This window comes from Aspergillus stella-maris (assembly GCF_047715825.1).
Source record: "Aspergillus stella-maris strain CBS 113639 unplaced genomic scaffold BDV14scaffold_3, whole genome shotgun sequence".
NCBI classification, from domain to species: Eukaryota; Fungi; Ascomycota; class Eurotiomycetes; order Eurotiales; family Aspergillaceae; genus Aspergillus; species Aspergillus stella-maris.
Window position 1 is genome coordinate 284,300 of NW_027396797.1, and position 25,014 is coordinate 309,313.

The window sequence follows — 25,014 nt, forward strand, 5'->3', positions numbered from 1 at the left end:
CAGCAAGATGCTGACCCGTAGTAACTGTAAGTATACCCCGCCATTCCAAACAGACTCATCGGGATCTCTCACCCTCGTATCCCAACGATGGATAACGAATCAAGCCCTTCCTATCCCGGCCCTTACCGCAGCTGCCCTGAAGGAAAGTCAGCCTTGCCATGTTGAGCCTCTCATACGCGCTCTTCATATAACCAGTCTAAGCACTGAATATAGATCCAAGTCATTGGTTGGCCCAGTGAGGTGCCCAAGGCTCCAGCCCTTTCCCACTCTTCCTCATTCAGCCACCCGTCCATCTCCCATGAAGTCAAAACAGATAATTCATAAGAAAAAGGCAGAGAACTCACGACAAGCCGTCAAAAACGGCATTCGGGCACTACCGTGCCCTCCATTGCGAGGCGCAGCTCTACTCTCACTTTCTTTGAGATACGCAGAAATTCCCCTTTGGTTCTCTTTCGATCGATCCAATACTACCGTGACCATGAACGCTCTTACTAGGCCATCACTAGGCCAAACGGCGCAAATTAGTACACTCTACGATGCAACAACAGACACAATTCTACCCGAATCACTCATCGCACACAATACCGAAGTCCCACCGTCGGCAATAACATCCACCCCCCTCGATAAATGCAAAACAACTATCATCAAGACCGGGACTACCAGCGAGACAATCAAGTCATTCGGCATCGAGCGCGACTTAGGCGCTAGTATCCTTGCTGAGACTGTCACTCCTAAACCCACGGGGTCAGGGAAGTATCTATCCAGACAGCGGGATGATGAACCCACGGTTCACAGGGCGGTGGTTCAAACTATCACGACAGGGGAGCAACAGTTGAACTTTATGGGCGGGGACTTAAGGAACTTGCTTGACCCTGGCGTCTTGCAAAGATCTCAAGCAACGCATGTTCTTACTGGCGTGACGTTCGGGGCAAGGGCCATCGTATCCGCGTCGCGAGATGTTTCAATCTCTGAGGATCGAGCGGACTGTGAGTTGATTCCGGACGATACGCTGAAGGTTCTCTATGAGGGTGATCAAGAAGAAGAAGCTGGGGATGAGGGGTCCGGGTCCGGGTGTAACTGGTTGGAATTGCCTTTGGACAATGACAATGAGGCGTGCGAGCCAGACGCCGGTGTGCAGATTAAGCCGTATACCGATGCAGAGGAGGCACTGACCGGGCAGTCGGACAATCTTGCAGACGCTCTATCGCATCTTCGTCAGCTGGGCCCTTATGTTCGAAAAACTGGCGGGAACCATTGGTTTATACGCTCCTCCCGATTGCATTCCTCATGACGCTTGGAGCAGTTATTCCTTACTTCCAGCCGACGGGACAGTTGAGTCCCGAGTGCTTTGATCGACTTGTGGATTTGGTGGATTACATTGCTTACCTGCGTCAGACGTTGAATGCGCACCACCAGAGGATTATCGGACACCGGTCTCTTGTCTTGGCAGCACATTTTTCCAATATGAGAGATCGAAATGCACAAGGCTATGGCGACGCAGGCTAGACTCCGCGCTGAGTTCAAGACAGCACTCCAAAGTGTGCGGAACAATACAGCAACGAGCCAAATTATCGTCGACCTGATTGACTCAATCACGGGCGAGCTACTCTCGGCTTAGGATTTGCAAAATCTCACCGATAGCTGCGACATGAATCTGGGCTTCCTCTCACGAATGGAGGACCTTGGCGCTGTATACGTCGGGGACCAAGATCACAGTCCGCAACAGGTGATTGATCGGGCCGCAAGGATACACTCGACTTTCCACGTCTTTCATTTCAACGGGAAGAGCATGGATACAAGCGATTCAACATGGAAGCAGAACCAAAGACTTCTCGAAGAGATCCTTGCGCAACGCCCGAAGCCTCGCGTTGTCTTGATTGACTGGGCCACCGAACAACCGGATCTCAAAGAGCCCTATATTACCGTCTACAACAACGGGATTCTTGTCGTCGACAACCTGCTAGAGCAGAAACGAGAGACTGCAGGAAAACATCTCGTTCGATACGATCGTACATTCCTAGAGCCAAATACCGACGTCCCGACATACCGCAAGACGCTTAGGATCCCATGTCTCGGACCGTACTGCGACGAGCAAGAGATCCATCTGTGGTCCTGCTCCGACTGCCAGGATGCAATCGAGTTCGGGAGTAGAGATGGGTACTTCTACTGCGAGTGCGGACGTGTTCCATTCGATAGGACCGAGTTCAATTGCCAGGGCCCTCGGCACAAGGACGTGGACTTGGAGGGTATTTCCGTTTTGAACGCAATGATTTGCGAGACCTGCTTCGTTCTCTGCCTGCGCCGCGAGAAGTCAATATCTCAATTCTGGGCGAGACGGGGGTGAGCAAGTCTACCTTTGTTAATGCGTTTGTTAACTATCTCACTTTTTCGTCGTTGGTTGAGGGGCTTAAGTATCCGAAGTTGAACTGTATCATTCCTTGCTCGTTCACCACGCAGGTGGTCGATGACACAGGCCGGATGATTTCAGAGGATATTGTCGTTGGGAAAGACAGTGATGAAGCCGATGGGTCGAAGGGCGACTCGGCTACTCAAAAGGCCACTGTCTATCCCCTATACTTCAAAGATACGCTCGTCCGACTCATCGACACGCTTGGCATTGGCGGCACGAGAGGTCTCGACCAGGATAAGAAGAACATGGCAACCATGCTCTCAATCCTATGAAACCACCAGAACAATCCTGCTGAAGCCTAATGCCAGGCTGGGAGTCATGTTCCGGTTCTGCATCAAGGAACTCCTGACGCATTTACACACCAGGGCAGCACAGAATATGGTCTTCGGCTTCACGAACACTCGCGGGTCGAATTATACACCCGGCGACACTTTCAAGCCCCTGGAAGCCCTTCTCTCCGAATATCGCAAAGTCATCCCGCCACTATCTCGATCCAACGTATACTGCTTCGACTCGGAGAGTTTCCGGTACCTCGCGGTGCGCAAGAACGGTATTGAGATGAGCCATATGGATGATTATCGTTGTAGCTGGGAGTATTTGTTGTAGGAAGCTGATCGACTTCTAATCCACTTCCGATCGCTGCGTCCGCATCATACCCAGGGAACGCTCAGCCTGAACGAGACGAGACATATCATCGCGCAGCTAACCGCGCCGATGCAGCAAATCTCTGTGGTCATCACAGACACTATTGCGAAGAATGAGAAAGAGATGGTTGAGTTGAATAACGTGCAGGGTACGATGGACGACCTCAAGGGAAAGCTAAACATTCACAAGACAACTATTGTAGCGACGCAATTGACCCAGCCAAAGACCGTTTGTGCGAACCCAGCGTGCGTCGAGACGGTTCGCGATAAAAAGACCGATTCGAAGATTAAGTTGAGGAAGAAGCTCTGTAAGTAGACTAATCCGATTAGCTACTGAACTTTTGCTAACTTCTGCAGGCCACAACCCATGCTGTCTCAGAAATGTTCCTGTTGGCATAATAGAAACCCCCGAGCTGGTTAATTGTGCTGCATCAATGGTCCCAAGTGCGCGCTCTGCAAACATAGCTGGAAAGAGCACGAGCACATCCTCGTCGAGTATGCAAAGCAACAAGAAGCAGCCATAGATGCGACCGTGCAACGCGAGATAACCACTACCGGCAGCATGATCAAGACGAAGAAGGCTGTAATCAAAGCAATCGAGAAGAACATCGCCGAGCTAAAGGACGAGCACGCGGCCGTTTAAACCGCCGCAGCGAGATTCAGTCTCTATCTCAAGAAGAACTCCATCATGCATTATAACGACGCGACCGTCGAGTACCTCGAGCACTTAATCAAGGACGAGAAGATGAAAGTTCGAACGGGACAAAGTCGGCTGCGACTGGAGGCTCTGGAGAGAGGTCTCGACAAGTACAAGAAGTTCGTGGATACAATGGAGAAAGGGGGCAAGGCAGAAGGCAGTCAGAAGACATGCGCTCCACTGAACGAGGAAGGCGTTGCGAAACTGGATCAGAGCCTGTACAATCTTCCGCACTATGGACAGATGCTCAAGGACCTGGCGCAGGTGGTGGCGAGCGCGTACGAGGCGAACTTTCGCGAACGGCCCTATCGCATTAGCCGAACAAGGCAATGGCGCCATCAGTCGGCCGCTCAAGGATCTAGTAGTGCGATGTATGGAAGGAGGCAAAATCAAATTCCTCGCCGCTCGTTCCTGACACAGACGACAACCAGGCAAGCTCCTTCACCTACGGCCGAGGAATTCGGCACGAGCAGTGCCAGCGCAGAAAGGCGCATGTTGATTCCAGGAAAAGGAGAGGAAAGCAGTGATTTTTGGCCCTCGGAGAAGCAGCCGTCCTCGTCTGGGCCGGTCCGGAGCATTATGGATTGGGGAGACGCTGCCAATAGGGTTGGATCCTCTGCTGCAGGGGGTGGTATGATGGCCTCGGGCCTCTCCCCTGCACCACCGCCGTATTCGGGGCCCGGAGTCCCTGAGTCAAGAGACGGTAATTCGGGAAGCGGGACTGCTCCTAAGAGAGGGTTCTTCGGACGACTCAAGGGAAAGCTCAGGAAGAAGGAGTAGACATGTTCGTGGTGGACGGGGATAGGAAACAGCGACCCGAACCGGAGGGGCAGTTCCTTTGGCGAGATTTTGTAGAGATTTGTGATTCTTACCTTTTGATACCTCAGATACGATAGTTTATTGATATTGCGTCTTTACTCATACATCTTTCTCTACTACTGCGTTTGGCACATGGTGTAACCACATGGTACATTGTCTAGGAATCGCAACCTCAAACAACGACAATGTTGATCAACGCCGTACTCATTAGAAATGCCAAGGTCTCTAAGGCACCGATGCACTGATGCACTTGCACAGACCCCGAAACTCCACGGAGTTGATCGCTTCTGGGGTGGGGAGTAGGGAACTCATCCGGTTCATCGCGGCTTCACGAGCATGTCGGATCTCGATGAGATCGCAGCCAAGGCGAACCAAGTAATCTCGACTACCAGGTGAGAGCTGTGGACCTTAGAGTGTGATACATTTTTAGGGTCCGATCTGGCCGACACGCGACAACGGCTCAAGCGTTCACCAGAGTGTCGGGTCGTCTAATAGAGACGAACAGGAAACGGATCAAGACATCGCCGCGGCTCCTGATCTCATTCGGAGAGTCTGTCTATAGAAAACTAAAGTCTAGAGTCTGCAGAGGCAAAGGAGCAAAAGCCAAGTGTCTCCTGGCAGCGACTAAGCCTAATTGGCCCCGGAGATGAGGCCGTGGGAGGAGCACGCGAAGGCCTTGCGTGAGCTGGTGAAACAGCTGAGTCCATGTCTCGGCTAGGGTGATCTAGACCAGCCTATCACTGCAGTTTGTTCAGTTTGAAGGGAACAGTGGCTGGCTTTTGTCTGTTGTTAACCTCTTTGCGCTCGGTCTGCCGCTCGCTTGTCTGGCGGTTGCTGTCAACAGACATATGACAGCCGGATGTCGCCCCGAGATCCCTAGCAGGGACAGCTTGAAGCTCATGATTTTGAGTACCAACCGGCTGGATTTGCTCACCGGGGTGTACATTGGGAGAGCACTGCGACGGAGCAGCAGCCTCATCCGAATACGCCAGTAGGGAGGTTCCCGACCGGTTCGAATACGCAGGGCTGGTCGCCTGAATGTTCACATGAGAGAAAGTCGGTCGGGATACCGTGATACTGCGATATCTGTAACTGTAACTGTCGATCTTTTGCGACGCTGAGTCTGGACACTTCCGCTAGGGCTCGCGGTGCCAGGGCCTCCCCTCCCCGTTCTCGAATATCCTCAAAACCCCTAGCATAAAGACCTTAGTGCAGAACCCCTAGCATGACTGTGACCAACCCCAGATCCCTCGGCAGCGAACCGAGAGTCTAGCCAGAAAAAGCACGGGGAAAGCAACTGGGGGCTGCAGCATACTAAACCCAAAAGGATACGGCCCAACAAGGCCAGGCGACCCCAGGGCCAAGCGCCGTTGCAGGAACGGAGAAATTCCTCCAAGGACATTTCGCCGCGGCCAGTTATTCTTTCTTCTGACTGGTCAATCCATATCTCACCACCGCATGGTGCGGCCCCATTTGCTGGCATGCGGAGTCTGGGGTGTCGCCCCCCGCAAGTCCGCCCAAGTTCGATGTGCACTGCAGCCTGCAGCATGCGAGCAGCCCAAGCTATTTCCAGGATGCTAGACCGGCTGCCAAGCACATCTGTCCATGAGTTGCACGGACGGCGACAGGGTATGCAGGTCGTGAAACACCAGGTTCGGGATATAAGAAGCTGCCCTCGTCCCACCCAGTGCAACCCTGCTCGTCCTCGTCTCTCGAACCATCCCCACTCGTTTATCGACTCGACCAGACGGTTTTCGACAACATGGTTTCTGAGAGTGAAGAGAAGCACGGTATCTCGGTTACCGAGGGGGCGCACGTTGCCAACCTGCATGGCCAGACTGCTGAGAAGCCTGGTGCGAAGACCAAGGCTGTCTTTAACGTGAGCGGAACATCCTGAAGAAATATGGAGATGAAGAGGGTTAACAGTATCAGGCCGAACTCTTTGCTGCCATTAATGAAACCAAGATCGAGAAATGGAGCAAGACCACTCTCCACCTGTACTGTATGTTAACCGATCCCGGCCTGAATGCCACCGCTGACAGTGACAGTCTGTATCTTCATCGCCTTCTGCTGTGCCTGCGCCAACGGTTATGATGGTACGCGTATCTGATACTCTCAAATATTTACTCCACTAACGAGAGCAGGCTCTCTCATGGGCGCCGTCCTGGCCATGAGCCACTACCAGCTCACGTTCAACACCGGATTGACTGGCTCCAAGGTCTCCGTCGTTACTTCGCTCTACACCGTGTACGTTGAACCCTTTATCGATAACTGGATATAGCTGACAAGTTAATAGTGGCTCCATGGTCGCAACCCCCATTTCCGCCGTCATCTCCGACAAATTCGGTCGTCGCAAGTGCATGTTCTGTGGAGGCTGGATAATCATCATCGGATCGGTCATTATTGCAACTGCCAATACCCTCGCGCACTTTATCGTCGGTCGCTTTGTTCTTGGTTTCGGTATCCAAGTCATGGTTGTCTCTGCCCCAGCATATGCTGTCGAGATTGCCCCTCCTCACTGGCGTGGTCGTGCAGTTGGTATGTACTCCTGACCTCATAACGAATGGCAGTAGCTAATTGGGAGTGTCCAGGTTTCTACAACTGCGGTTGGTTCGGTGGCTCTATCCCCGCTGCCCTCGTCTGCTATGGCTGCAGTTACATCGACAGCAACTGGTCCTGGCGCGTCCCCTTCCTCGGCCAGTGCTTCGCCAGTATCATTGTCATTATCGCGATCTGGTTCATCCCCGAGTCCCCACGATGGCTCATGTCTCAAGGCCGCGAGGAAGAAGCCATCTCCATCTTGACCAAGTATCATGGAAACGGCGACGTCAACTCACGTCTGGTGCGTCTGGAAGTTGAGGAAACCAAAGATGGTATCCGTGTCGACGGAATCGACAAGACCTGGTGGGACTGTATGTTCCTCCTCTTCAATATTCGTCTCCCTGTATCACTTCTTGCTGACACGTATAAAAGACCGCCCCTTCATCCTCTCCCACAGCGGGCGCTGGCGATTCGCCCAAGTCATCATGATCTCCATCTTCGGTCAGTGGTCCGGCAACGGTCTCGGATACTTCAACCCTGCCATCTACGAGACCCTCGGATACACCTCCAGCTCCATGCAGCTGGCTCTCAACGTCGTCCACTCTGTCGTCGGTGCCATCGGCGCCCTAACAGCCGTCTACTACTGCGACCGCATGCCTCGCCGTACAGTCCTAGTCTGGGGAACACTCGGTATGCCTCCTTCCCACCCCCAAACCCCTTTGAGCCCACTTGACTAACGGAACAATCCCAGCCTGCGCCGTCTGCATGGCCATTAACGCCGGCGTCTCCCAACCCATGATCCCGCAGCGCGAAGCCGGCGAAACAGTCGACCACACGCTCGGCCGCGCCGCGCTGGCATTCTACTACCTCTTCCAAGTCGTCTTCTCATTCACATACACGCCGCTGCAGGGCGTCGTCCCCGCCGAAGCACTGGAAACCACCACGCGCGCCAAGGGTCTGGCCCTCTCGGGCTTCCTGGTCTCGGGCACATCGTTCATCTCGCAGTTTGCGTCGCCGATTGCGCTGGAGGATATCAGTACGAACTACTTTTGGATTTTTGCCGGGTGGGATGTTGTTGAGAGTGCTTGTTGGTACTTTTTTGGGTATGTGCTATCGCTAACACTATTTCTGTCTTGATTTGGACTGGTCGGAGCAGTTGCTAATGATGTCAACAGCGTCGAAGCTCAAGGCCGTACCCTCGAAGAACTGGAGCATATCTACCAGCAGCCCAGCCCCGTCAAGGCCTCCAAGAGACGCGACCAGGTTGTCGTTCAGCAGGATGGGCATGTTACTGAGAAGATCGCTCCGGATGAGGCGTGAGTGTTTGGTGTACGTCGCTCTGGCTACACTTAGGGATAGCTATTTGTGGTCGACCCTCCATACCGGAACGGCGACGACCAGAGTGACTCCTTCAGCTTGACTCCGCTCTTGCTCTTGTGTCGTGACTTCAATGGTTTCGCATTATATCCTCTCTGTCTGTCCGGATGTTCTGTTTGCATCGAGTGGTGGTCTTTGCTTTGATTTGGTTTGTTGAGGGCTGGACTTGTTAGTAGCTGTGCTTGGTATGATATGTTATGAAAACCGAAAACAATATTTAATGGCATGGTGCTTTGGTATATTCACCGATAAGTTGTCACCTGTAAGGGTAGTAAGTAGCATTACATTTGTATTGCAAGTAGCTCCCGACCTACTAAGTATATCTTGACTCGCTAATCGCGTGAGCTGTGCGTAAACTGATGCCAGGCGTGGGCTGCTCTTTCCTGCCCAGTGCAGACCCTGCTCCTTCCTCATGCTTTTATAAGTGTCAGGGAAGGTGTGATCGGTAGGTATGGTCCCCGCCTGCCGTCAACCGCTCCTTCCTTTTCCTCAATAAGTCGTAGAATATCATCGACGGAGTCTTGTTCCTATTTATAAAAGATCACTGTGAACTCTAGTTATGGGAATCCTTAGCCATCATTGATAGCAGTGGACACGAACGTGCCTTAAGACTGTTCAGTGGAATACTTATCTCTTTGAGGCTCGGGACCGGCTCTTCAAGCTCTCGAGCACAGGACGGCGTGGGATATAGCCCATGTATAGGAAAGTCGCCAATTGTTAGACTGAGTCTGTCAAAGAGGACCCAGACCTGACAGCGACTGATGACTTTTGAGGGATCGGATCCTTGCTGATTATACAGGGTAATGTCAGCAAGGAAATGACATATCGCGCTGTGAATGTGTCACGGGGCCTCAACTTGTCACATCATTTTTCTCTCTGCTGTGCTGTCTGCGGGGGTGTAGATTTATTCTCGAGATTAATTCTGTTTGATAGATCCAATCATGAATACGTTGTCTGTACTACTATGCTTAGGTAGCTGCTGGAATCTCCTCACTACGTATCATTGATTTGATTGAGTTGGCTGCGGACGTATTATGGGGCGGATGGGCGGCATGCCTCCTGCTGCTGGAAATTATATCTTCGCTACCACCACAATACTGGATCGCTACTCTTAACTCTAGGAACCTCCCAACCAAACTACCTACAGATCCCAAACAACAGCCGTAACCTCACCCCCCAATTGCAACTCCGCGAGCAAAGGCTCAGGCCTACCATGCTCCCAATCAGCAAAAACAACCTTCTTACTCTGCAGCGCAATCGCCAACAAATCTCCCCTGGGCGAGAACGAGAAGTGCCGCGCTGAGGGTCCGAAAGAGGGATACAATCCGTCGAACGAAACCTCGTCTGAGTGTTCATCGGGGAGACCGAAAACAGCGAGGGAGTCTGTGTTAGACCCGTTTTCTGCGCCGAAGGTGTTGTCGAGACGGTTGGAAATTAGGATGTTGGTGTTGTCGGGCTATAGGTTGGATAGGTGGTTAGCTTTGTTGGAGATATGGAATAGGGAAAAAAGGAGACGTACCGAAAGACCAATTTCACCAGCCTTGGCTTCAGATGAGGGAGTTTCGCCGCCAAAGGTATTCTCCGCGTAGAATTGAGAGAAGTGAATTGTTCCGTTGGACGGGTAGGATACGTCGTAGGCCTTGAGGGTGTTGTCGAGCTCGCTGACGAGGTAGAAGCGGGTGGTCGACTGCTGTGTTCTAGCTGAGGGAATTTCCTCAGGAGTCCAGAAGACAGCATGCCTGGGACCGGATCCTGGAGACATGACAAGAGGTTCCTGCTGTTTGAGCGCGCCAGAAGTAGGGTGGACGTTGAAGATGCGCAGGAGATCAGCGCCGAGATCGGGGACAATGATAAAGCGTCCTGTTGGGTCGACAAAGACGCCGTGCGGGTGAGGTGCATCCTGTCGCGATGCGTCTGGGCCGGGACCAGACATTGTAAAGTTGAAAGTCTGCGAGTGGTTGAAGTGGCCCGTGGTGCGGTCAACGACGTATGTCGTGACTGCGGATCCAGCGCTGTGGAACATATTGTTGGCAAGCAAAAACGTGCAGGATGGTTAGGATACGTACTAGTGGGCAACAGCAAAGAACTGAAGATGAGATGCATTGGCCGGCGAGTAGAAAGCACTCGAGACAGGCCCAGTGATAGTCTCGCGCCGCTCAACCTTGGTCAAGGAACCATCGTCGTTCTTTTCGAAGGAGGTGATCCCGCCCTTGGGGAGGTCAACACCCTCATCCAAACAATACAGGATATCGTGCTCCTCATCCAGCATCAGCCAGGAGGGACTTGTGCCACATTCATCCGTCTCAGAGATCTTGGCCAACGCAGGCTCTGAATTGTGGTCGTCAGCGTTGGAAAGCTGGAGTTCCGTGACCTTGCCATCGTAGGAAGCAGCATACAGGCGCGAAGCCATGGAACCGCCGCCAAGAAGCAGCGTGGAGAGAACTGGGAGATGCATTGCGTCTTCAGAATGGATGCACCGTGCAAAAATGACACGTCCAGGAGGTTAAGGAAAGGAGAGACGTTTTATCGACCTTCAACCTCGACAACCCAGACGGGACCAACAAAGTGACTGCCTAAGATTCACGTAGACTAGCGCAATGCACGACGCGCTGCAACTGCGCCTCGCGCCAAGCCAGGGTGACATCAGCAGGGAGGAATCTTCAATGAGAATCGGAATCTCTTGGCGGAATGCGAATTGTTTGGCCAGTGGGTCAAAGGCTTCATGAAGAATGTCGAATCAGTGAGCTCAGCGAAGCCACGCCGCAAGGTCCTCAGCAAAGTAAGTTCTCACCGGGACCAACTGCGGCAAGGCCAGGTCGGAACCGGGATTAGTGTAGCAGGAAGAAAGGGGCCCGAGGGGGAGTCCAAGGAAGGAACAACCGTAGATCATCGGCATGCCGAAGCGTGGGCTCGGGATGCCGAGAGCGGCCCACCTGTTCTTCCCAATCATTGCGTTAGCTCGAGGACCAGGGGGCCTGGAGCCAAGTAGTCTATTTTTCAGCAGTGCGGTCTGGATCTATACCTAGGCAGACGTGTTGGGCTGCGCTTGTGCGCTTCGTTGCTCGTGCAGAGGCGCTGTTGGGCATGATGAAGATCTTCGATAGGCAGCATCTGATCGCCAATGCTCTTGGCTGGGAGGCTATGCAATCTGCGACAGATCCAAGATTTTCTCGAAGAGTACATATTGTTGGAGTCTCAGTTTGCAACAAGATATCGTAATCATGAACTCAAAGCTTCAAGGCAGCAGTATGACCCGGGGCAGTGCCATCCGTACGCCAAGGTCTTTTTGTGAGCCGCTCATAGCGCCCAGACAAAGAGAGGCTCCATACGAAAAGCTATCAAGGTGCAAACTGGACTCCTCAAACTTGACTTGACCCAGATACCGCACCGGATGAAGGAAAAAGACCGGTTGTGGCTTGTCTTGGCATGAGTGGGTATACTTTGTCCTGACCGTGGATGGACTCGATGATCTGCGTAAGCAACTCATCGCCAGAATCTCCCCTATCACGTTTGCAGAGAGCCAATGACCTGCCACTGTGCTTGCCATGTGAAGAGGCAACAACGTAGGAAAGTCAATGCCGAGAAAAACAACCTCTGGACCTGCAGGAGCTGGAAACAGAGTGCTGACAAAGTTCAGCACGTCTGGCTCTGTTCGAAAGTCTATATAACTCGTAAATTCGTCACCTCTGCTGATCTGTTGAAGAACAAGTAATTTCTCTCATTCCTTCCATATCATCCTCTTTTCTCAGGAGGTCACCATGAAGTCTAACAATTACCTCCTTCTCCCCCTCGCTACGGCAGTAGGAGCCATAACCTCCTCCTCCCAACTCGACATCCAACCGCGCCTCCTCTCCAACCCCCTCGATGTCTCGAACAAAACATACGACTACATCATCGCAGGCGGCGGCCTAACAGGCCTCACCGTCGCGGCGAAACTCACCGAAAACCCAAACATCGAAGTCCTCGTTATCGAAAAGGGCTTTTACGAGTCCAATGACGGTCCTATCATCGAAGACCCAAACAAATACGGCGACATCTTCGGCACAAGCGGTGACCAGAACTACCTCACTGTCTCGCTTATCCACAACCGCACTGAACTCATCAAATCCGGCAAGGGCCTCGGTGGTTCGACGCTCGTGAACGGGAACTCCTGGACGCGCCCTGATAAAGCGCAGATCGATTCCTGGGAAACGGTCTTTGGGAACAAGGGCTGGAACTGGGACGGTGTGTTTGAGTATATGAATACCGCTGAGCGCGCGAGAGCTCCCACCCAGGATCAAATTGATGCAGGCCACTACTTTGATCCGTCCTGCCATGGCTTCAACGGCACCGTCCACGCTGGATACCGCGACAACGGCACGCCCTGGTCCCCTCTCATGAAAGCGCTGATGAAAACCGCTGACGCAATGGGCGTTCCTACGCAGGTTGACTTCAACTGTGGTCGTCCTCGCGGCGTGTCAATGATCCAGAACAACCTCCTCGAGAACCAAGTTCGCGCTGATGCCGCGCGCGAGTGGCTTCTGCCTAACCACCAGCGACCAAATCTGCATGTTCTGACGGGGCAAGTCGTCGGTAAGGTCCTCTTCGAAGAGAGCTCTAGCTCGTCTGAGTCCGACCTCAAGGCTATCGGCGTGAACTTCGGCACCCACAAATCCGTCAACTTCAACGCCTACGCCCGCCACGAGGTCCTCCTCGCCGCGGGATCCGCTATCTCGCCTTTGATCCTGGAGTACTCCGGTATCGGTCTCGAATCTGTCCTCGACGCCGCGAACGTCACGCAACGCCTTGACCTCCCCGTCGGCTTAAACATGCAAGATCAAACCACTACAAGCGTTCAAGCGCGCACGTCCGAAGCTGGCTACGGCCAGGGCCAAGTCGTCTACTTCGCTAACTTCACCGAGACATTTGGTGAAGATGCGCCGCGCGCTATTGAATTGCTGAACACGAAGCTCGACCAGTGGGCTGAAGAGGCCGTATCCCAGGGTGGATTCCATAATGCGACTGCTCTTAAGATCCAATACGAAGTTGCGCGGAAGTGGTTACTTGACGAGGACGTCGCATACGCAGAACTCTTCATGGATACATCGGGCACGATCAAGTTTGATATCTGGGATTTGATTCCCTTCGCTAGAGGATCGGTGCATATCCTTAGCAGCGACCCGTACCTATGGCAGTACGCCAACGACCCGAAGTACTACTTCAACGAACTCGATGTCCTCGGTCAAGCCGCTGCCACGCGTCTCGCTAGACAACTTCAAAACAGCAGTGCGATGAAGGAGTACTTCGCCGGCGAAGATTCTCCTTCCTTTGAGAAGGTTGCGTCCGAGGCTGGGCTGGATGAGTGGTCTGAGTATGTGACTGAGTACTTCCGGGCTAATTACCATGCTATTGGGACTTGCTCTATGATGGCGCGGGAGTTGGGTGGTGTTGTTGATTCCTCTGCGAAGGTTTATGGTACGAAGGGACTACGGGTTATTGATGGGTCGATCCCGCCTACGCAGGTTTCGTCCCATGTTATGACTGTTTTCTATGGGATGGCGTTGAAGATTGCGGATGCGGTGCTCGAGGAATATGCTGCGTCGGTTTAGGCGGGTCCATCATGTCCTACCTACGATGGTATTCGTTGTCGACATTGTGTTCGGCGACGCAAATTCCCTCCACGGGCATTACTCCTGCTTCTTGGTTGATCCTTTGTTGTTTTGCTGTTGCTAGAGTATAGAGTATAGACGAATAGACATAGACTACTTTCGCGACTACTCAGTGATACAATGGTGCCGGTAGCGAAAGACAAGAAGGACTGCTTCTGTTTAATCCCTGGACAGAGGACCAAATGGTAATATGCTGGGAATGTAAAAGTATTCATGTATTGAACGAAAATGAAGTGCAAAATACAGTAGGTGTACACTCGGCGCCTAACACAAGACGGACTCTGGCCCGACCACACTCTACTCACCAATGGATAAGCACAGCGGCATCATAGTAGTAATTCAGCGCCTATTCAAGGAGCAATACCAGCCTATCAATTCCAGCGCCTCATTGAAACCGCCGAAAGGGGTCTCCGACGCCCCCACCCACCCACCCACTGCTGTGACAATGCCTCTAAGCGCCGTCAGCCTCAGGATCCAATTCAGTTTGATGATATTTAGACGCCGATAACCTCAATGACGTTCTGACATCCATCCTCATTCCTGAATCAATACTCAAGACTTCAGACAGTATGACAACCTTAATACCCATCCAAACCCTCCCGCCAGAACTTCAATGCTGCATAATCCGCTACCTCGACCCATTATCCCTCATCTCACTAAGTCAAACAAGCACTGCATTTCGAAAGCTGATCAGTCCGAGAGGAACACATTTTGTCGAGCGCTTGCTAGCCCTTGAACTCGATAAAGAGACAGGCGGTCTCCCGCTCAAGGTATCCCGCTTAGGAACCCTAGATCCAGACAAGCATAGTTCCGAGTGGGAAGAAAATCGTGAGGCTTGTTTGGATTGTCTTAAGCTCCTACCGCACTATGCATTTCGGAACAAGGCTCTGTCTAGCTTGCCATGTTGGAAACCGTTAAGAGGTTCGACAAATGATTAGAAGATTACGTCCTGGGAACCAAGTGACGGGATGATCAGATGGAGTCTGAAGTCCCTAAAGACAATCTGCTAGATGAAGTCCTCACAAAAAGAGAGAAAATTAAGAGAACGCCACGGCCGAACGACAAGCAAGAACTGGGGCATTGAGAGGTGCGATTGGGACGGCCTCCCACGCCCCCCAGCAGCGCAATGGGCGCGGCTCAACGCATTTCAAGAATGCGGCATGGAATAGTTCATTGATATGAGCACATCGGAATTCGAATCGCTATCCCAAGAGCAGGAGAACGAAATCCTAGAGCGCGAACGACAAGCTATCATATTCTCTCGCGCCGGGTCAACCAGGCACATCCGGCGATGCAACGAGTGCTGCTTCCAACGGAGCGAGCTGCGAGGGACTCAGAATGATCTGCCCTGGAGCGGGTCAGGCTCATTAAACATTGCCTATCATTGTTGGTTGCGAGAAGTGGTACGGGACTGTCGTGGATCGGTATTTCCCTGGTGTATCAGATGTTCTGAGGACGGAGAGGCCGCCGTTCAACGCGCCGTTATATGCGATTTATAATGATACCAGACGCGAGAGACTCTGGATGTTTTATCGAGTTCGGTGTAGCGGGTGCGCGAACCGGAAGGAACTCCGTGCGTTTCGCGTTGGAGGGGGGTATACCATCGGTGGTGTCCTCGCGATAGTGGACAAAATGCCAGCGATCTGTACCATAATTGGGACAATGCACGTGTTGATGAGGAATTTCTCGATGGGATGCGGTGTAATCACTGCTATCTGGCAGAATATGGACGCGAAGCGCTAGGTCAAGAACTAGTTAGATGGCTGGAGCATCTCGCTGAGAAACAACGGGGTGAGTTCGCGGGGAACCTTTCATCGGGGTATAACAGCTTGAGCTATCGATTTAAGAGTGCGCCGAAGCACCTGAAACGAAAAATATGAGGCCTGATTTGGGATATGTGATTTATGTTGGATAAGGATTCGAGCGATATGACGCGGTTTGACGTTGTGCTGCTGAGGATTAGGGGGGGGAGTATATGAAAATGGGAGAGGAGATTCAGGAGTGATTGCCTCGGGATAGCAGCTTCATGAAGTGGATTGACTGCTATCATGAAATTGAAGCCTTGTGGATATGGCTTAAGGAGATTGGTGAAGAGATCAGGGAGGAAGGAAAGGCAGATGTCTTGGTTGACTGGGCTTTGGGGCGGGATGAACTCGCCGACTCATGAATGCGATCTCTGCTCATATTAATAGCTGAGATTAATTTTATTCCGGAGAACCGCATATTATGGAGTTGGATTTCTGCTGTTCAAATCGGTTCTATTTGGACTGTGTCAACTACCAAATGTGATATCGAATGTGCCCAGCTAAGAAAGCTCTTTGACTCCAAAGGCCAAGATTGAATTATATGAGTGAATGATATTGGGTCCTTGACAATCCAAGAAAGAGCCTATGTCCTGGCACCTCGAATTCTTAGTATCGACAATGGTGCTTTCATGTGTTCCAAGTTACATACAAATACTGGAACTTCCCCTCCAGAAACCTGAAGAAACCGTGAAATGTTTCTCGAATTTACATTTGAACGATTACAAACATTCTTTCACTCACCATCAAATCACAACTATGGGACGCGCGTGGGATCATTTTCGCACCATCGGCCACCTTGCCACTGAGCCAACGCGATTGCGTCGTCGAGTTCCAAACGAAAACTCCCTTCCAGCTCTCTCCAACCAACAGGATGGCCATGACTCAGTAGATAGCCCGGAAAGCCCTCCTTTGCAATGCGCACTTGATGGAGCATATGAAGAACCGTCCGATCCACGTCCAGCATACCTTACAATCCTGCCTTCAGAGCTCATTGGTACGGTCTTCCAGCATCTGCAGATATATCTGCCAATGCACCTTTCATGACTTTAAACAACTGCACCTGAGCACCTTGATAACCGAAATTTCACGACGATCCCTAGAACGTATTATCCAATTGGCAGCAGATAAGGAGCTGGCTAAGTCAGTGAAGGCACTGCGAATGCAGAGAAAATTCAACAATCACTTCTGCGAAGGGTACGAAACAGCAAAGAACAATCTCTCAACCGTCAATCCGGGCTTTGAAGAAAGAGATCTTATAAGGGCGCTCCAAATCCTCCTCAATTTCACCTCGCTGCAGTTATCCGCAAATGACCTTAAATGTCCAAGAGGAGGCTCCACCTCCTACAACAGTCTGTTTTTGGCAGGGTTCATGAGTATGGTGTGCAGAGTGCTAGAGGAAAGAGAGAATATCGCACTCAAGGAACTCAAGATTGACGTCCTGATTGACGTGGGAGCCTTCGGAGATCAGCAGTTCATAAGCCTTGGGACCTGGTTTGGTATGATAGAAGACTTGGATACCTGGGCGACGACGCGGTGGTTGGGCTTTCGCAGCTTGAGTCGCTGACTCTGGCGCAGACGAATGCGAGTCGGTCAGAGCACTGAAAATAGGGAACGCAGGTGCTGGGGCTTGCGAGAGGGCTTCTAAAGCTGGATATCAGGCATCTGGAAGTTGGGAGTTAGTATTGGAGGCAATGTGAAGGCTTTGAGGGTTTGGTATTTAGTTTGAAAGATGTAGATTCTGTAGTAGTTTGAGTTGGCGCATCAAGATGAGTTAGGTCGCTTATCATGTCTACCTATGTAATTGCTCGAGGTATAACTGGTCAGATAGCTAGGATCCGACTATGAGCTCATCCAAGGGACACTTATAGAATTCTATCACTTGATCTTTACAATAGAGAACTGAACCAAGTTCTTTCTTCCAGTATCGGGGCTTAGATGTGCTGAAAAGTGAATAGCCCTAGTCGCCACCATGAAGGCATTAGATAGACCAGAGCAATGAAAGACCATGAGCGAATTTTGCTTGTTTCCTCACTTCTGTAGGCGCTTTTATTCCCAAAGACAGTCCGCGCTTCTTCAGCATCCTTCGACGAATAAACCATTCCATCCGTCGTTTCATTCCCACCTCTATGAGCAGAACATCAGTAGCATTCAGCATGGCTGCCATGAGCACAATGATGCCTCCCAAAATCCCCGTAGGGCTGGCAGACCTCCCCCCCGAGCTAATGGATTCCATCGCCTCCTACCTCCCCTCCGAAACCATCATCTCCCTGCGCAGCACAAACCGCTACAACTACCACACCACAATCACTCAGTTCGCCGCTCGCTATTTCACATCCATCCACACAGACTTGTCTTCCGACTCATTCATGAGACTACACAACATCTCCAAAGACCCGCGCTTTGCACCCAGCATCAAAGCCATCCGCTTCACCCGCAAAAGACCCGCCAACGTCGGACACGGCATCTTCTGGCCTCGCTCTGGCGTCTACCGCCAGATAGACCTAAACTGTGAAGCTGTATCCCTACTAGCTGAAATCATCAGACGGTTCGAGAACTGCACAAGTTTCGACTTCCATCAGCCTCAGGGTCCCATCCGCACATTCAAGGAAGACCTAGTCATAGCTGACGCAGCGTACATCATGATGGAAACTCTGGTGTGCTTGAACCGCCCCATCGATGAATTCACGGTTAATTTGCAGTGCATGTCCTCGAACGACAGCAAATTCAACCTCCGCGCACTATGCCGGATCCCCGAGCGGTTCAGCTTCATGTTCTTCGCGCAAGGGATCCGGAAACTCGTTCTTGACTTCGAGATCCGATGCGAGTATCTCGCTGATAATATCGCTGAGATGCTGAGGTGGGCTACTGGGCTGAAGAGTCTAACTCTCATCGCCCAGCATGGTCGATTCGCAACTGAGTTGATCAAATGGACTATCTCGCGCGCGGGCGTGTTCAGACTGCAGGAACTTACACTTGTCGGACCGCCGAATATCATGTTCTGGGTTGAGCCGCTCCGCAGAAAGTCTCTGTCGCGTTTTCTGAGCATCCATAGTCGGACTCTGGAGAGACTTACGTTGCGCCACCTGCAGGTGGAGGATAGTACTGAGTGGGGTGATATCGTTGGCAGGCTTGGAACAAAGTACCCTCATCTCATGCAGATTTACCTTGGTAGATTGACTGGCAGAGACGGCGACGGCGAGACAGATAGGATCCACTACCAGGTTATTGGTTGGAAGGCTTTTGCCCAGCTTGGTGCGATCAAGTTTTATCGAGATCATGGTTGCTCTAAGACCAAGCTGAGGACGGGGGCTGGCCAGCACGCTACTGGAATTTTCTATGAGGGGCCTGAACTTGGGAAGGTGATGGAGGGTATTGAGGTGTTGTATTTTAGTTATGCGGGATGGTAGAGATAGTGATTGGCTGGGTTAGGTGCAATTATCCGTTTGACTCTGTACATAGTCCGGATCTACCTAGCTGTACGGGATGTGGAGCCGAATAGTTTTGTCGTTCTTATTGTTCTAGTGGGACGTCTATCAAATCGGGTGATAAAATGTGTTAGGAGAGGTCTACATGGGTCAAACGGCGTCCTAGGCTAAGAGCCTTTGGCTTTTTAGTCTAGTGGTAACGCCGACAAAATACAACAGCTCCTCTTACAGCCAGTAAGTGGTAGGACTTATACAAGAAATCTCGTACTTCGCTTCAAAAGTGTGAATACTGTAAAAATAGCTAATTCAGTAGGGGTGGTGTCTGGCAGGGGGCTTCTATGGCCTCCGAACCTCGGCCACTGCACTCAATGCATATAGAAGAGCATTATTGTCGGAAAGTATAAGTTCCGAGTGTCAAAATTTGCGAGATACGTTACTCAGAGGTCTGGTGATGAGTGTGTGCACATAGAAAAAACCGAACCCTAGAACTGCGGGTGCCTCTATCCGGTATTCATGCTTCACTCAAAGCCCTTCTCTCACGAACCCGACAGAATAAACCAATAGAGTATTAGAAAGTCTTCATAGAAGAATCTAGTGATGACGCAGTGACGCGAAGAAAGTGCATTTCCCACACTGGCGTTTGTTTCGTGTTCGAAAACATGACCCTTAGAAGGCCATGGATCGTCCCACACCCCTCGACAAATTGTTTACGTCTCCCTAAACGCTTCCTTCTCTGATGATCTTTTTTGTCTTCAGAAATCTGCTTTATCAGCACGTCTTCATTGTGTACCTTTCTCATATCGTTACCAAGGACACCGCTCCCAAGCAGACCGCGGTTGAACATCCATGTCCGTCCACAACGCCACAAACACGATCCATTCCTCCGTTCCGCAGGGGTCTGACATATCCTCAGATCTCAGGAATGCCGTCCAAAGACACCTCGATGCGACAGCAACCCGCAATCTACCCTTCGGATGCTCCCTCCCCGAAAGAACCACAAACCCACTCCTGGACATCATAGGGGTCTCTACATTCCATACAGATCTTACCGTCAAATCGTTAGCAGATCTCGAAATCATGTCCCAGAATAGCTTTATTGCCTCTCAAGTCAAATCACTGAGGATCGAGCACATCCAGCAAGACCAATTCGGAAACCTCGTTGCTTGGGAACGTGACCCAGCAGGGACCGTCCTCATTGATCGAGCCGGCGGGAAAATGCTCCTCGAAATCATCAGCCGATTCGTCAATTGCACTTCGTTTGAAATATACCGCAAACCTCGCGAGACCCGTGACGGTCTGCAGTGTCTCGTCGCCAGTGACGCGGTTACCATGATTCTTAACATTGTCATTTCCCTCCAGCGACATGTCGATTCCTTCTCCCTTGAATTACCAGAGACATACACGGCCTTTCATCCGAACTGGGTATCTGCGGATCTCCGTGGTCTGAGCAGCGCACCACTCGAGAAAAAAGGATTTGGGGAGTGCTGGGCATCTCTTCAAAATGTAAACCTTACAATCAACGTCTTTACAGAGCCCCAGCGGGACTTTGTTACATCGCTCGTGCAGAAAACGCAGAATACCAAGCACCTAAAACTCAAGCTAGCCTTCTCGGATCCGTCTTTTGAAACAATGTTGAATGTTCTTACTATGCCGATGCGCTCGACTCTGGAATCTGTTTATCTAAAGGAAGGGAAATTGGCCTCGCCGAATATTCTCATTGACTTCCTCTGGTATCATCGTGGGACGCTGAAGAGTCTTACGCTTGAGGATGTAAGTCTTTGGTACCAGGGTGCTTGGGATGAAGTGTTTGAGGTTTTGGATAGTGAGTTTCCGGTTCTGAAGCATATTGCGCTTAGGGCCTTGATGGAGTTTCATCCGAATAGACTGGGTCTTGTTCGGTTTGGATCTGTGATTGAGAGGGATGGGATGTTTGATGTTACTGAGGTTGTTAAGGGGAAGAATGAGGAGGATGCTGTTATCGGCCTTAGTTATACTGGTCCCAGAATGGATGATGCGGTTAAAAAGATGAGGGAGTTGATGGCTATTGGGCTGGTGTAGGCTTGAGATCGTGGACCAGGATGCAGACCTCTATGGCATCCTCACGGATCTGTCCTGCTGGCGCAGCGAAGAGGACAGCCCCTGTTTCGCGGAAGACGAGAACGCCGAAGTCCTCCGCTTAACATGGGCGCAGAGCGGGTCTTTAGCGGACTTTTACAGTCCTAACACGTCTTACAGTTGGGATCAACTGCTTCGTTCTGTTCGCAATGGGGATCTTCTTTGGTTCGCCTGGAGATATGTCGCGTGATAATCATATAGTTGATGCTCTGCCGTAGAGACTGGAGTACCTGTGTATTCGTGGTTATCACCAGTATGTGCCTCCTGAATGCGGTATTTCGTTGGATACATTGCTTTGGGGTGTAAGGAAGCATAGGCCTAGTCTGAAGGTTAAGGGGCTTCAGCCTTGGATTCCGCATGTGGCTTCTGATATTGGGGATGGGGAGTGGTCGGAGCATGAGTATTAATTTGTTTTTGAGTAGGCGAGTTGCTGCTTTTCCTTCATTGGCATTGTTGAGAGCTGATTAGTTCAGCGATGTGCGTTATGTTTGAGTAAACCAAGTAGTTAGGTATCGTTTAATGAATGCACCTTTCCTCCAAGAGCACTTCAGTACGATTGTCTTACAACCCACCATCAACAGGTACATCCAGATACGTGCTCGATACGTCATCATTCTGTCTCAGTTTATCAAAGGACGCAATTTAGGCTCATTCCGTCTCATCAACTCAGGGGTGTCACGGCATTGGTGCAATAATCTACGTCTGCAACTAGGGCACGTTCGGCTGCGGGGAAGCTCACCCCAGCCCTGATGGTCGGGGCCAATTCCTCCGATTTGCGTAAAAGCGCAGGGTCGCCCGCAATGCCTGGCTTTACGAGTTCATGGACTTGTCGCATAGATTATACTCATGAAGATGCTGTCCGCGGTATTTTTATGCGCCTGGCTTCTGCCTACCCTAGCATTAGGGGAAATTGACAGGTATTCGTCCCCAGCCCAAGCATCACATTGAATTGAGCTAACAATAACCCTTCCAGAAAAACCATAGTCTCAAAATACAACGTCATCCGAATATTCCTAATCGACAATGAAACAACCCCCCTGCAGGTTGGAAACGGCGACTTTGCATTCAACGTCGATAACACAGGGATGCAGAGCTTCCTGCCTTTCAATACACTGTCTAGCTGGGGTTGGCACAATGACTCTCTTCCTACCAATGGGTCATATTCACCTTCTATTCCCTCGATTTCCAACATGCAGCACGGCAGCTAACTGATTTTGATGGTACAGCGAACAACTCTCAGACTACACCGGCGTCCCAATGCTAACTCACGGCCGGAACGTCTCGTACGATATCCCCGACCCGGATCTCCCCGAGGTATCCCAGTGGCTAATTGGGAACCCGAATCGGATAAATCTTGGTCGGATTGGGCTGTGGTATAAAAATGTCACGCTTTCCGCAGAGCAAATAGCGAACCCTCGACAGGAGCTGGATTTGTGGAATGGGACGATAATCTCGACTTTTGACGTCGACGGTACAAATGTCAGGGTTATCACGCAGGGCGACTTTGAGTCTGATGCTGTTGCGTTCGATATCGAGTCTGAGTTGCTTCAGACTGGGGATCTGAGCGTTGAGTTCGATTTCCCTTATCCGCCTATCCATACGACGGATTACAAATATGAGGTCTTTGTCGGGGTATACGACTTTCCAGACAACCATACGACTACAATCATTCCGAGTCGAGAAAACACCACAGCGCACATCTTCCACGAGCTGCAGGAAATAAGCTACTTCGTGAATCTCCACTGGCCTTCGTCGACGCCACTGAAGTTATCCCAATCCAGAAACGCAACTGGTCTCGCGAAACACCGCTACACCCTCAAGCCGCGCTCTCCAACATCCAGGATATCATTTACAGCACACTTCTCGCCCGAACAATCCACCCCGGCTGCTCCCTCCGAGATACAAGTTCGGAACTCAGTAGCCTGGAACAAATACTGGTCCACCGGCGGCTTCATAGACCTCGCTTCCTCCACCAACCCCTCCGCACCCGAGCTCCAACGCCGCATAATTCTCTCAATGTACCACGTCCGCGTGAACAGCGCAGCAACAGGCCAGTCGCCGCAGGAGAGCGGGCTGATGAATAATGGATGGTATGGTGAGTTCGCCCGAAACAATCCGCCCATCTTGTTCTTTTCCCTAGCGCCTTTTTTAGAGAGTGGAGGTTGATTGCGCGCAGGCAAATTCCACATGGAAATGCTCATCTGGCACAACGCGCACTGGGTAACATGGGGCCGAGAAGAGCACTTCGATGCTATATTCCCGCTGCTATACGAGACTCTTCTTCCCTCGTCCCTCGAACGTGCAAAAAAGATGGGCTGGGAAGGTGCTCGGTGGCCGAAGATGACGGAGATAATTATGGGTGTGAGTTCGCCGGGGGGGATTAATGGGCTTTTACTTTGGCAACAGGTGTGTGCTTCCCATATCACGTTTACATCCTTACCCAGCGGAGGGCTTGGTGTGAGGTTTTGTCTGATGATGAGGATGTTGGCAGCCTCACCCCCTCTACCTCGCCGAACTAAGCTACAGCGTCTCTCCAACACCCTCAACACTGAACAAATGGGATAAAACCATCACAGCAACAGCAGACTATCTAGCCTCCTACGCATGGTATAACCAGTCCTCTGGCCAATATGACCTCGGACCGCCAGCGTACGGCGTAACGGAGAACACGCCTCCCGAGGAGAGTAGGAATTTAGCTTATGAAGTACATGCCTACCCTACCCTTCCTCCCTCGCTCACTCTTTTCCTGTTCCGTCAGCGTGGGCGATATTGACGGTTTAACGCAGATAGCATACTGGCGCTACGCCCTCGACACCGCAATAACATGGAAAAAACGCCAAAATGCTCCGGTCCCAAATTCCTGGATCACCGTATCGAAACACCTCTCACCACCACCAATAATAAACGATCTCTACGCCGTCTACGCCGACCTAAACGCCACATGGTGGAATAACCCATCCCTAACAGACGACCCGCGCAGTCTCATAATGCTGCAGGGAATCCTCCCCGACAACGCGGCCGTTGATCCAGTCATAGCTAAAGCGACAGCGGATAAAGTCGATGAGATTTGGGATGACGAGGATATTAGGGGTTGGGGACGGCCTGTGCTGGCTATTAATTCTGCGCGGGTGGGGGAGAGAGATAGGGCGATTGGGCATTTGACGGCTTTTGAGAGGTGGGTTTTTGATGATGCCGGTATGTCAGTGCCATATTTATTCATCCTTCCAAGAATGCTCCTGGCGAGGGAGGGATGCTTAGAGTGATTCTGATTTTAGGGTTCGCTGAGCGAGGTGGTGATGGGGGGACGCCACCGCCTTTTATGCCAGGGAATGCGGGGTTCTTGCTTGCTGGTATGTCGAACCGTTATTATACAAGCAGATATAAGGCTGACTGAATGGTTTAGTTGCGTATATGGCTGCTGGATGGGAGGGCTCTGAAGGGCATGCGCCGGGATTCCCCAATGACGGGAGCTGGGTGGTTGAATATGAAGGGCTACGAAAGGCATTGTAAAGCAGTGGCGAATACCGAACGCT

General features: G+C 51.4%; 7 protein-coding genes across 7 annotated transcripts; 6 read left to right on the forward strand and 1 right to left on the reverse strand.

Annotated features, from left to right (window-relative positions):
* Positions 1-478: 478 nt before the first annotated feature.
* Positions 479-4,531, forward strand: BDV14DRAFT_186920 (uncharacterized protein; the record flags this gene model as incomplete). Its single annotated transcript, XM_073770889.1, has 11 exons — positions 479-1,130; positions 1,161-1,257; positions 1,321-1,331; positions 1,470-1,573; positions 1,619-2,246; positions 2,279-2,632; positions 2,727-2,947; positions 3,017-3,362; positions 3,412-3,470; positions 3,500-3,691; positions 3,734-4,531. 11 exons carry the CDS (start codon positions 479-481, stop codon positions 4,529-4,531), a joined length of 3,462 nt encoding a protein of 1,153 aa, XP_073632866.1.
* A 1,801-nt stretch (positions 4,532-6,332) lies between these two features.
* On the forward strand, positions 6,333-8,431 carry BDV14DRAFT_195442 (putative MFS lactose permease; the record flags this gene model as incomplete). Its single annotated transcript, XM_073772211.1, has 9 exons — positions 6,333-6,449; positions 6,503-6,572; positions 6,619-6,666; positions 6,715-6,817; positions 6,867-7,108; positions 7,162-7,482; positions 7,544-7,801; positions 7,863-8,214; positions 8,287-8,431. The coding sequence occupies 9 exons, from the start codon at positions 6,333-6,335 to the stop codon at positions 8,429-8,431; spliced, it is 1,656 nt and encodes a 551-aa protein (XP_073632867.1).
* A 1,043-nt stretch (positions 8,432-9,474) lies between these two features.
* Positions 9,475-11,041, reverse strand: BDV14DRAFT_163830 (Lactonase, 7-bladed beta-propeller-domain-containing protein). Its single transcript, XM_073767098.1, has 3 exons — positions 10,555-11,041; positions 10,008-10,500; positions 9,475-9,944 (listed from the first exon to the last, which is right to left on the reverse strand). Exons 1-3 carry the CDS (start codon positions 10,941-10,943, stop codon positions 9,630-9,632), a joined length of 1,197 nt encoding a protein of 398 aa, XP_073632868.1. The 5' UTR covers positions 10,944-11,041; the 3' UTR covers positions 9,475-9,629.
* Positions 11,042-12,246: 1,205 nt separating this feature from the next.
* BDV14DRAFT_209061 (GMC family oxidoreductase) lies at positions 12,247-14,076 on the forward strand (the record flags this gene model as incomplete). The annotated part of the gene is made up of 1 exon (XM_073775560.1): positions 12,247-14,076. One exon carries the CDS (start codon positions 12,247-12,249, stop codon positions 14,074-14,076), a length of 1,830 nt encoding a protein of 609 aa, XP_073632869.1.
* A 4,018-nt stretch (positions 14,077-18,094) lies between these two features.
* BDV14DRAFT_195445 (uncharacterized protein) lies at positions 18,095-19,348 on the forward strand (the record flags this gene model as incomplete). Its single annotated transcript, XM_073772212.1, has 1 exon — positions 18,095-19,348. The coding sequence occupies one exon, from the start codon at positions 18,095-18,097 to the stop codon at positions 19,346-19,348; it is 1,254 nt and encodes a 417-aa protein (XP_073632870.1).
* Positions 19,349-20,212: 864 nt separating this feature from the next.
* On the forward strand, positions 20,213-21,424 carry BDV14DRAFT_195446 (uncharacterized protein; the record flags this gene model as incomplete). Its single annotated transcript, XM_073772213.1, has 1 exon — positions 20,213-21,424. The coding sequence occupies one exon, from the start codon at positions 20,213-20,215 to the stop codon at positions 21,422-21,424; it is 1,212 nt and encodes a 403-aa protein (XP_073632871.1).
* A 903-nt stretch (positions 21,425-22,327) lies between these two features.
* Positions 22,328-24,991, forward strand: BDV14DRAFT_195447 (Six-hairpin glycosidase-like protein; the record flags this gene model as incomplete). Its single annotated transcript, XM_073772214.1, has 8 exons — positions 22,328-22,398; positions 22,455-22,637; positions 22,708-23,576; positions 23,658-23,887; positions 23,973-24,185; positions 24,268-24,676; positions 24,757-24,831; positions 24,885-24,991. 8 exons carry the CDS (start codon positions 22,328-22,330, stop codon positions 24,989-24,991), a joined length of 2,157 nt encoding a protein of 718 aa, XP_073632872.1.
* Positions 24,992-25,014: the final 23 nt, after the last annotated feature.